Source organism: Anguilla rostrata, chromosome 16 (genome assembly GCF_018555375.3).
Source record: "Anguilla rostrata isolate EN2019 chromosome 16, ASM1855537v3, whole genome shotgun sequence".
Lineage (NCBI taxonomy): Eukaryota > Metazoa > Chordata > Actinopteri > Anguilliformes > Anguillidae > Anguilla > Anguilla rostrata.
Window position 1 is genome coordinate 11,727,181 of NC_057948.1, and position 11,732 is coordinate 11,738,912.

The window sequence follows — 11,732 nt, forward strand, 5'->3', positions numbered from 1 at the left end:
CGGTGTAAGCCTCTCTGTCTCCCCCTGCAGGTCGTTCGGGGTGGTGCTGTGGGAGATCGCCACCCTGGCGGAGCAGCCGTACCAGGGCATGTCCAACGAGCAGGTGCTGCGCTTCGTCATGGAGGGAGGCCTGCTGGACAAGCCGGACAACTGCCCCGACATGCTGTGAGTCTCCGCCCCCCTCGGCCCCGCCTCACTGTCGCCATGACGACGCTAACGCTGCTGTGGGCGGGGGGGGGGGCTCTCGCTAGGTCTCCGGTCCATTTCGGCAGATGATGCACTGAACGCATGCTCGCACACACACAGGTGCATGCGCTCACACACGCACACATGAACGCGCACAGACACACGCATCCAAATGTCAAATACTAAAGCATGCACGTACTCAATCATATAGGCAAATGCACAGACTCACAAATGACACATTCTAGTTAAAAAACACTGATACGTTAAAAGTTATTCATGACATAGACTGAGGTTGTGTGGGTGTAGACCCATTAACCCTGTTGTGGGCATGAACCAGTTTGCTAGCTCACAATAATGAACCATGATAATAATCTGTCCATTACCAATCTAAATGGCTTTATTCAGTACTTTCCAGAAAAAAAACTTTCTCTAGATGTTGAAACCTTCCATGTAACTCTAAACGAAAAATGAGCTGGTAAAGGAATTAAGATGAGGATTACGTAAAAATAAAAATAAACGCAATATTGTTTTATGACAGAAGAACGAGCCAGGGAAACCTGGTTGGGATGTTATCCACATTAGGGAGGAAGCTCCTCTCTCATTCATAGATTAATATAATGCATGTATACGTTTCAAGGGATTCGTCAGTTTCTTTCCCCTGCCGGTCTCCGCTGATGTGAGATTCATATAGCAGTGATGGATATAGCAGTCCCCGAGGTTAGCCGTCACCAGAGTGCAGCCCCCATGCGCGGCAGGGGAGCCGCAGCAGTCAGGAGCGCCACGGATTCCGCCTGAACAGAAGCGCGGCTGTTCGCTAGCCCCCCCCCCCCCCCCCAGTGTATTCTCTGTCTCTCTCGCTCGCTCTCACTGTCTCTCTCGCTCGCTCTCTCTGTCTCTCTCGCTCGCTCTCTCTGTCTCTCTCTTAGTCTTTCTCTGTCTCTCTCTCTGTCCCTCTCTCTCTTTCTCTCACTCTCTGTGTCCCCTCATGTCTCTCTCTCTATCATTTACTCTCTCTGCGAGCGCACGCATGTAAGCAAAGGTTTTCATTTCTGAAGGCTCCAGCGGTATTCTTAGCTTGTTTGTGTGGAGTCTGGCCTGCATCGCGTATTGCATGGAACTCTCCTCTGTGAGGTTTGTTTATCTCTCGCTGTTTCTTCTGTTTTCGATGCACTGTATATACATATACATACGTTTATACATGTACATACAGTATAGGATCAGTTGTGCTTTTCCTTACTTTGTGTCAGAAATCTGAACTGCCTCTACTGTTCTGACTTCTAGCAGCAGTGCATGTAGAAATGTCTGAAGATGTTGACAAAGCATGTGACTGAGTCACATGAGTCTAATGGCTCTAGTTGTGGTGAACAATGCCACCTGGTGGCAAGAGGGCACAGTGGCAGCAATAGGGGAATTAGTCTCATTTTAACGATCACAATGATACACGCATGGAAAAATTCCTACACATTGTTCTGACCCCATTCCCTTTTTCCCCCACTGTGTGTGTGTGTGTGTGTGTGTGCACGCATGTGCATCTGTGTCTGTCTGTATCTGCTGTGTACTATGTGTGTGTGCATGCACGCTTTTTTGTGTGCGTATGTGCCTGTGTGTGTCTGTGTGTTGTGTGTGTGTGTACCTGTGCGCGTGTGCATGTGGCTGCAGGTTCGAGCTGATGCGCATGTGCTGGCAGTACAACCCCAAGATGCGGCCGGCGTTCCTGGAGATCATCAGCAGCCTGAAGGAGGAGCTGGAGCCGCCCTTCCGGGAGATGAGCTTCTTCTACAGCGAGGAGAACAAGCCGCCCGACACCGAGGAGCTGGACATGGAGACGGAGAACATGGAGAGCGTGCCGCTGGACCCCTCCCCCGGGCCCCCGGGAGCCCAGGCCCCGCCCCCTCAGCAGCCCGCCCCCACGCAAGGCCCCGCCCCCACGCATCAGCAGCAGCATCAGCAGCAGCAGCCGCCCCCCGCTGCGGCGACGGGGACCCACCCCACCCCTCCACTCGCCTCGGGCCCCGCCTCCCCCTGCGCCTCCTCCCCGGCCTCGCCCGGCGCCGCCTCCTCGGACAAACGGGCCGGGCACGCGCCCGCCGCCAACGGGCCGGCGGTGGTACTGCGGCCCGCCTTCGAGGAGGCCCCGCCCTACGCGCACATGAACGGCGGCCGCAAGAACGAGCGCGCCCTGCCGCTGCCCCAGTCCTCCGCCTGCTGATCCAGGACAAGCCCCGCCCCCTCCCTCTGAGGGCAGCGTGTGAGTGGCTGCCCCAGTCCTCCGCCTGCTGATCCAGGACAAGCCCCGCCCCCTCCCTCTGAGGGCAGCGTGTGAGTGGCTGCCCCAGTCCTCCGCCTGCTGATCCAGGACAAGCCCCGCCCCCCTCCGTCTGTGTGAGTGAGCCCCTTCCCCCACTGTACCTCAGTGGGCTCTTTTTCACGTCTTTTCTAATTATTATGTCATTAGTACGATGAGGATCAATAAATAAACCTGAAGAAAAAACAAAATCGCCCAATAACAAAAATGAGAACCCCTACCCAGCCCACCTATTCGTTACTGAGCGCCTCCAGAGGTGGGATTCGCCCGGCAACAGCCGCAGTCTCGAGGATCCGCCCACTCCTATTTGTAGAACCCCTTTTATATATGAATATTTTGTTTCTTTGGTTATTTTTGGTACTTTTTTAAAGAAACAGAGGCACCTAACAGGGTCCCCGCTGGAGACTGATGGGATGGACGCTGGGATTTGGGGGACAAATAAGAGAAAACGAAAGGCCTCCCATTCCACCCAACAGAAGAGTGTGTGTGTGTGTGTGTGTGTGTGCGTGTGCGTGTGTGTGCGTGTGTGCGTGCGTGTGTGTGTGTGCGTGTGTGTGCGCGTGTGTGGATACTCGTGGGCACTGTGTACTTCGCCTGCAGGTCCTCTGCCCCGTTCCTGTCTCTGTCGACACGTACCTCGTACCGCGTGGAGGAGCGCCGGTCGGCCATCTTGGCCCCCTCCTGGATTACTCCTCACGCAGCGACCTTCATCAGCGCGTGCGAATCGAGAGACAGCCCCTTCCAGCGCGCTGACCAATAACAGGGGTGGAAAATGAGAGGGGGAGGGGTTTTTTAGGTTTTTTTTTTTTTTTTGCCAAATGCATTTTTTTTCCTCTTGATAATTTATAATTTGTTACTTTACTCTCCTTTGATGTTTTTCACCTCCCAGCCACGCCCCAACCACCCGGAACATCGAAGGAATGAAACTGCTCTAACACTCGCATTTACACTGGTGTCATTTTTTAAAATTGTGGCGTTCTTTTTTTAACTTCACTGTCGCGTTCGACGTGTAGAAGATAACGTGTCTCCTCTTATTCCCTCCCTCCCTCCCTCCTCTGTGGGGTTAGGGTGGGCGGGCCACCTTCTCATTTATTTCATCATCCGGGGACGAATGGCAACCAGAAACGAACAGGAAGCGCGGATTCAAAAGAAAGAACCATTGAAGACTTTGAAAACGAGAAAGGAAAACGGTCCAAAAAAAAAATTCAAACGAAGAGATGCAGCGGACACAGGCAGGGGTCGCAGTCAGAAGGGACGTAAACAAACGGCGAGGGCGAAGAGAGGCGTTTTAAGAAAGATCGCCGGATCTCACCAAACTCAACCTCACGAGCCTGGCGGAGAGCGAGCGGGGTTCTGCTCGCGGCGGGTTTTTTTTTAGACTCATCTTCAGTCTCTCCGTACGGTCCGGAAGTTTCTACAAAAGGTCTTTCACGGGGGGTACGTCAAACCGCGGATCATTCACACACACGCGCATCGTTTTGTGTCACTTTTATACAACTTTTTTACGGTTCATCTTCATGTCTGTACAGAAAAGAAGCTGCTATTTTATTCTTTGTTTTTCTTTTGTGGATGTAATCTACATCGTGTGTATATATATGTATATATGAATATACATATATATATATAAATCTAAAAATAAATCCTTCAGGTTTAATCTTTTACTGTTTCCACTACGGTCCCTTCTCCTACGCTTTGTTCTCTGGCGCAAAAAAAGAAAGAAAAAGAAAAAATAGTTTTATCGTATATATTAAATTTGTTTTTTTCCTTTTCTCGATGAGGATATCTGTTGCCACGTGATCCGATGCCTTCTATTTTTTTAATGAGTATATTTTCTTTTGCTTTCCGTTTTGTTAGAAGCGTACGTGTTTATTATTATTGTTATTATTATTATTGTTGATGATGTTGTCGTTGGTATGGACAGCTCAGCTCCTGGCGTGAGCGAGCGCGTGCGTGTAGCGTCCTCGCTCGCTCGCCCCGCCCGCTCGCTCGTCTCTCTCACCGCGTCCGGCGCAGCCGCCCGGGCGCGACTCAGTCTCAGGTCAAAAAAAAAAAAAACAAGGTTTTACTCTCCTCTCCGTACATTCGCATTATCGTCCTCCGTTTGTCTCTCTCCTCTCTCTCTCTCTCTCTCTCTCTCTCCTCTCCGTTGCAGCGTTCTCACCATTTCTCCTCTCCTCCCCCACCCCCCCCCCCCCCCCCCCGATTAAACTCTTCTCTCAGCCCAAGCCCCAGTCCCCCCCCCCAGGGTTTTATTCTGACAGCACCCAAGAAAAGGAGGATCTGGTTGTGGTGCGCACATTCTGCACACGTTCTGTTTCTGTGTCAGTGACTAGACTGCACTCTCGTTCTCTCGCAGTTAAACGTTAAGAAAAGAAGCTTTGGCTGGTTGATCATGAATCAGGGGCTTTGAAGGCTGTTTCTGTGTCAGTAAAGTTGCATTGTGGGTCCCCTCGTCCCCTCATCCTCCCATAACATTTCCTAAGTTGGATTTTTTCCCCCCATATCACTTTATATCAGTATGTATAAGTCTGTAAGAACAGCTCCGTGATTGACTATAAACTGAGCTATTCTCATAAGCAGAGTGGGGGCGGCATTTTATTCTTCAAACATGTATCTACCTCACTCTTTCGTGTGCATAAGAAGTACATCTCACATCCCCCCCCCCCCCCCCTGTTAGCCCGTAAGAACTACATTGCTGTTCTCTGTATCAGCAGAAACCTCAACACTACCAACCACACACACTCCACACACTTGGGTTTGCGGGGAAGGGCGGAGTGTCTCCGTGCAGATTAAGAACAGACCCTCGGCCCGCCCCGCTGTAAACTATTCTTTGGCCAGCAGTCTGGAACTCAACGGACGGCGACACTCCTGTAGCTATCGGGCGGTCGGCGTCACCCTGAAGCGTGGTGTGCGATGGGTTACTTATCTGGTGACCGAAAAGGAGACGCCCTACGCCTGTCCACGTCTCCAGCCGAACACCACCGCGCTCTTTCCCCTTCCGGTTCTGTCCCGACCTGGAGGCCCTCGCCGCTGGCTCACAGGGGTGTCTGCGCTCGCGGGTACGTAGGCGGGTTTAAAAACAAAGGCGCGTGTTAGGGATAAGAAGGTCGGTGGAAGAGAGGTGGAGCGTTAAGGCGGATGACGGGTCGTGTGTCAGACGGGTGGGTGGTGGTAGAGGTGTGGAGCCGGTGGTCGGCGTTGACCTCGGGGGTCAGTTACAGGCGGTGTTTCAAAGGCTGGAGCTGCAGATACTGTGGGCAGGTGTAGCGTGTTGGCGTTAGCATGTAGCTGCATGCTTTTCACAGCTACAGTCTGTCTCAGAAACAGAGCAGCAGGAATTGACAGGACAAAAGAAACGGATTCTGGAAAAGGTTTCTGGACCGCTTACCCATGTTCCTGAGGGGGGGGGGGGGCAGGGTGTTTCTATGGAAAAGACCCCTCCCCCCCTCATATGACAGTCTAGTTGTGGGGAGAGAGCCATTAAAGGATTCAACATGCTCCTCCCTCTCTTCCAACCAGTCTCTCGGCCTAAACTGCGTCTTATCCATCGTCCTTAATAAAAAGAACCATTCCATTCGGCAGCCCTGCTCCCCGAGCGCGTGGGAGCTTCTCCCCCAAGGGCTCACGGCCCCTCTCCTTCATCCTCCTCATCCTCGTCAGTTCGGGAGGGGCGGGACGCGGAGATGATCAGTGTGCTGCTGGTTTAATAATGCTGCTGCTCACGTCAGTGCAGGCCGGTCCTGGCTGCTCCCTGCTCTCAGCAGATTTTACACAAAACACTACGTTTCTTACTCCGTTTTGTTTTTTTTTTCCTTTTCCTTTTTTTGGGGGGGGGGGGGGTTTACAGTTGAAACTGAACCTTGAAGAGGGCAGCAAGAGCTTTGATTGGGTAGAGCAAAAAATTGGGGCAGGAAACACTGCCTGCATTGTACAAACAGAGAGAGAGAGATGGAGTGAAAGAGATGGATTACCTCCCTGTTTTTAAGTTGTACAGCAGGGACAGAAAGGACACAGAGCTCCTTTAATGAATTGGAGGTAACTGGGGAGGGGAGGGGGGTGGACATGCCAGTTGGGGGAGGATGGGCAGAAGAAAGAAAGGTTTGCGGTCCAATTCTAAAGAGAACCGACCGTTTTGAACAAAGGCACTTAAGTACTCTTTATTTCATTTGAAGGAGGTGCAGGGACTGAATTTTGACAGCAATGGAAATTGGGTTGGTAGAACGGCACATTGCTGGAAACAACTGCTTTTTTTTCTCATGTGTGGTACTTGTCCAAACTAAAAAAAAAAACTCAACAAAAACACAAAAAAAACAAAACATTTTTTTAAGAACACCACCTGTTCACAATTTTTCTAAGGCCTTGTGCTTGTGTTGCGTTTGTGTATGGGCGTGAGTGTGTCACTTTTAGGTGTAGTGTATCGAGTTTTAATGTCTAATAAAAAGAAATATAGATATCATTGCTATTTATTTTCTTTTTTTACTCATTCACGGTGATGAAATGGACAGAAAGCTGGCCTGCTGCATAGCGAATGTCAGTTTACATTGATTGCTGCCAGACTTCCTGCTACACAATCACACACACCAACCCACGTAAGGACACCAGTGTCCAGGACATTACGGGTAGTCGCGAAAGGAAGAAAAACTGAATAGAACAAAAAATGTGCAGAATTTTTGGGCAATTTTAGGATTTAAAATAGTGCTCGGTACATTGCCAGCTCTTTGTAAACTTTGAGGTTGACTCATACAGTTAATCATTTTTATTATTATTATTATTATTATTATTATTATTATTACTGTTGATTTTCTTCAGAATGTTGTATATGCAAACCTCAGGTCTAGATAAATTAATGCATAAAATCGCAATAATGAACATGAGGTTTATAGATTTAAATTTCCAGGCACTTGTTTCGCTTGGCATTCCTTTATGCTTGGGGGGCCTTGATCTACTGAAACCGTTTTAATTCAGTTGCAGTTTTTTTTTTTTCTTTTATGTTCACAAAACTTTTAGCTCCGTATCACTGAATCAAAATGATTTGATTTCAAGCAGTTTGTCTGGTACTGTGTCTCTTAAGTTCTGTATCAGAAATCTGTTTTTTTTTTGTCCCCCCCACCCCCCACCCCCAAAACACCTCTACTTCATTTCTGTTCTGCTCTATGTGTCTTTCTTGTTATGTATATCTGAATAAAGTTAATGTATTTTCTTTTCTTAATTTTTGAATAAAAAAACATAAAGAAGCCTTGCATTGAAGGTTGATTTTTACAGGCACCTGTTAGTTGAATAGATTCCCATCCTGTTTTTTTTCTATTGGCTAGCTCAGTTGCATCATTACTCTGATTGGACCGATGCATTGTGTCATAAACCTCTGTGGAGTTGTACCACAGATATTACTATAGACTAACCAGACTGACTCCCACATTGCTTCTGCCTTCTTTTTTTCTTAAAAGCTGGAGGCTTTGGCATTATCTTATGGTATTACAATTGGCTTATGTGGGTGTTTTCTGTTGGAAAACAGGATGGAAATGGTACTTTCAATGTGAAGAATATAGATTCAACTATCTGGTTCATCTATAGGAATATCTATGGTTATTCTACAGATTCTGACTAACCAGATAACCAGATGGTCAGCTCCTGGAGTCCTTCCATCTTCTCTGCTTCCCAAATACAGGAGGGTTACCAGACATTCCTAATCCTGTATTGTGATTCACGAATGTTAATGAAGAGGCGTGTCCAAAGATGGAACTGACCATCTGGTTAGCCCATAGAATCTGTGGTTATACGCCGTCTCACTGTAATGCCTGTCTTGCTTGACACAGCATTGTAGCGGTGTAGCCCTAGTTTTCCAAACGTGTAGCTGAATATCAAAACTGCACACCTAAACTTTTGGGAGGACAGGAGTTCCCAAATCGGCAGCTGTAAATCTGGGTAGCCAGGGTAACCAATTAGCAAGTGTGCCAGAACAGGTGCCTGTTGAGGTCAAAGTTTTGTACATACTGTATTCTAATATGTTCGATTGAGTTGATAAAATGAAATGCACAAAGGAGCTGTAGGATTAGAAGTAGCCGTTGGAGCAGGGCACTGGGGGTGATGTTGGGAGGAAACGCACGTTGAGGTCATCAGATGCACTTATTCAACGTTTCGTTAAGAGCCCATCCCCCGATCCCCAGCCCCCATTGTCATGGTGCCTCAATATCCAGGCCCTCTTCTGATTTTATAAAACAAAAAACGTTGTGTCTAATCATATTTGGGCCTTTTCTTTCTCACACTACAGTGCTGTCATCACAGAAAAGAAAGTAGTTTGTTTTTAATACCTGAAATCTGTCTGAAATTTATTCCACACCTTGACTGTTCTGTGAAACCCTCAAATTTCACCACAGGAACACTGCTAATAAGTTAGCGTTATTAAAACCTAGCTTCCCAAAGAATTTTATCCCTGAAATAATAGCACTGTTTTTGCATGTCAGGCTTATTAGCAACTTTGATATTTTTTAAATACCAGTTCTGATATATCTGAGGTTTTGTTGATAGGTTATTTAAACATACCAATTCAGCACTTCGTGTTTCTCAGTTGTACCACTGGAAAGCGTTACAGAACTGATTTTCTTTTCTTTCTTTTTGTTTTTTTACTTTTTTATAAAGAGAATATGGCCAATTTGTTACTAAATTTGCTGTGTATAAATTATTCAAATTCCTGTGTTTATATTAAATGATTCAGTAGATGCAGAAGGTTTTAAATGTTTTTGTATATTCTGTTGTATATATATTCTGATTCTTTACATTACGGGGGAAATAAACTATTTTGAAAGGCTGAAATATTAGAATATAAGTTTCATTTCTTTTCTAGTCTTTAAATACCCAAATCTAGGGTAAATAAAAATACTGTACACAACGAATGGTTATCCGCAATTTTTTTTTAGCATTTCAGAAATATTGTATAACTTTGGAGATGGTAAAAACATAATTTTAAAATGTTATAAAAGCAACATATTAAATAATATCATGTTCACTCAATATTTTTATGTAGACACTGCATTAAGAAGCTCCATGTGCAGCTGGTCATGGTCAGGATGCGCGGAGGCCTCCAGCTGACGTAGCATCGTTATGATGACTGTGCGCAGCAGCGGCACGAGCCTGTCTGGGGTAGCTAGGCTACCCGATGCTAGCACGTGAATGAATACTGCCTTTCCCTTTCCAATGTGCAGCGAGTAGTAGTAGACAAAGTCGCAGAGGTACCTGCAGGTGGCAGAGAAATAGTTCTGTATGAACTACAGCCCCGTAGACTCATCGTGGAAATTACGCGTTTCGCCATCTTACCTCCCTGCGTCCCTTGAATAAATAACATCCAGCCCCATGCCCTTCAGGCGTCTGGTGAGGAACTTCATGTCTATGACGGAGTCCAGTTTGTCTGGGCCTCCCTCCACACAGACGTTTCCATGGGGACAGCAGCCACACACGTCTCTGTCCTTGTAGCCATAGTTCTTCCCGCTCTGTTCGAGTGTGACGGCTTTGGACCCCGGTGCAATTCCAAGGTGGACGGCCAACTTGACAAAGACAACATGAAGATGCGAAGACTGCAAATTAACGATATGGAAAAAGAAAACTAAATCGGAACCGAACCTTTCATTTGGATTATAGAGCCATGTTTGCGTGCGGATAAACTGACATTGGGTCCCTTAAGAAGAGACCTGCTCTGGATTAAATTTCATGCAAGTAGCCTATCCGAGACTTCATTCGTGACAATTTGGCAATACAAGCATACTTACCTTTGGCTTTACCGTCTCCCAAATGCTGGATACAAGCTCCTGGGCTTTAGCATAGCTCACTGGCAGTTCTCTAATGTAAACTTCCACACCTTCTCCCAGTCCCAACATCTTAAGGCCCTGAAGGAGGGGGCAAAGTAGGGCGTGGTAAAATCAACACCTGCGTACGGTGGAAGTCACTGAAGTGGAGAAAATGAAATAACGCGCACAAAATCGCTGGGAGAAGTATTAGAAGCTGAATAACTTGTGGACTGTTGCTTGGTTCTGTCGTTAGAGATCTGATTACGTGTTCAGATGTTTTGAGGTCCTCGGCCAGCAGGGGGCCCCACAATCATTTTATCAACTGGGATACTGAACTACCCTGCACATGTCATCACCCTTGCGGATCAAGTGTCGTCGATTATGTCGTATGTGAAACCAAATGTAACCCCTCGCCATAATTCATTTTAAGTAGGCTACCTGAATAATCAATCAATCAATCTTTATTTATATAGCACATTCCATATAGTGGCTGTAGCCCAACATTTTAACTGAATATGAGTTCAACAGTTCTACCTCACCTGAGCCGCTTGCCAGCTGGGATTAATCAGGTATTGCCTGAAAGGACCAAACCCTAAAAAGAAATAGACAGGTTTTAGAATAGCATATCGGCTATTCGTAATTGGTTTACTGTATAACACTGTTTCATTTGTAAACACTGGAACTGGACGAAGTAAAAATTGGTAGTCCGTTGTGATTTCATGCAGCATGGCAGGATGCAAAATTAAGCATTTGACTTATTTTATTATTAGGCTACTGCTCTAGGCTAATATTATTACTCCTCTAGTACAGCATTTATTCTTAAAACCTACGTTGTACCTGTTACAACCACCACGGTTTCACTTTGCGACATTCTAGTCTTCTGGTCCAGCTATTTTTCAACGCTGCTTAGCAGGGGCAACTGGAAACTGCTCTTTCTGCCTTTTGCGACTTTTCGTTTGTCTTCATGGGAGGCAATAATGTAGTCGAATAAGTATCAAATGACTACGCCTAAGTACAGAATTTGCTTTTAGTTGGTGTAGACCTTCAATATTCTTTTAGGCGTCTTAGAACAGTGATTAGTTTGTTAGCCAGCAATATAGGAAATTGAAATTTTAATGTACGTAGTATAGGCCTAATTGAAGCCCTATTTAAAATAGAACATATATAGAAAATAGAACTTGTAGAACATTGTAGCCTATCGACGACTGATTAGGCTATATAGTCTATGCATTACATGCGTCAACGTCCCATGTTTAATCAACTGGAATAAATAGCATTCAAATGGTTGATTTTAAATAGAATTTCACACGCTACCGTATGTAGCAGCATTAACGGTCCACTTGGGACTAGTGCGGTACATCAGAAGGTTTATTAAGCTTTTTCATAAGCCCCCCGCCCCCAGTTGAATGGAACATGGGATCTGTGAGCCAAGGTCCCGCCTTCCTCCTTATTCCTCGCGACAG

The 11,732-nt window shown here is 46.6% G+C and overlaps 2 protein-coding genes across 3 annotated transcripts in view; one reads left to right on the top strand and one right to left on the bottom strand.

The window, feature by feature from the left end:
- igf1ra (insulin-like growth factor 1a receptor) overlaps positions 1-9,377 on the top strand; it is a 100,340-nt gene extending 90,963 nt beyond the window's left edge. For both annotated transcript variants that reach the window (XM_064312622.1, XM_064312623.1), the window contains exons 20-21: positions 31-165; positions 1,846-9,377. In XM_064312622.1, the coding sequence (XP_064168692.1) occupies positions 31-165; positions 1,846-2,395 (685 nt within the window). In that variant the 3' untranslated portion in view covers positions 2,396-9,377. The remainder of the gene's footprint in view (positions 1-30; positions 166-1,845) is intronic.
- A 108-nt stretch (positions 9,378-9,485) lies between these two features.
- Positions 9,486-11,652, bottom strand: pgpep1l (pyroglutamyl-peptidase I like). Its single transcript, XM_064312626.1, has 5 exons — positions 11,107-11,652; positions 10,809-10,861; positions 10,252-10,368; positions 9,803-10,029; positions 9,486-9,721 (listed from the first exon to the last, which is right to left on the bottom strand). The coding sequence occupies exons 1-5, from the start codon at positions 11,138-11,140 to the stop codon at positions 9,505-9,507; spliced, it is 648 nt and encodes a 215-aa protein (XP_064168696.1). The 5' UTR covers positions 11,141-11,652; the 3' UTR covers positions 9,486-9,504.
- Positions 11,653-11,732: the final 80 nt, after the last annotated feature.

What these genes read in the sequence shown, in the direction of transcription:
- pgpep1l (XM_064312626.1), bottom strand. Translation starts at nt 11,140, where the DNA reads ATGTCGCAAAGTGAAACCGTGGTGGTTGTAACAG. An exon ending in AACCGTGGTGGTTGTAACAG is followed by an intron (nt 10,862 to 11,106) that starts GTACAACGTAGG and finishes ATTTCTTTTTAG; the next exon opens with GGTTTGGTCCTTTCAGGCAA. An exon ending in CCAGCTGGCAAGCGGCTCAG is followed by an intron (nt 10,369 to 10,808) that starts GTGAGGTAGAAC and finishes CCCCTCCTTCAG; the next exon opens with GGCCTTAAGATGTTGGGACT.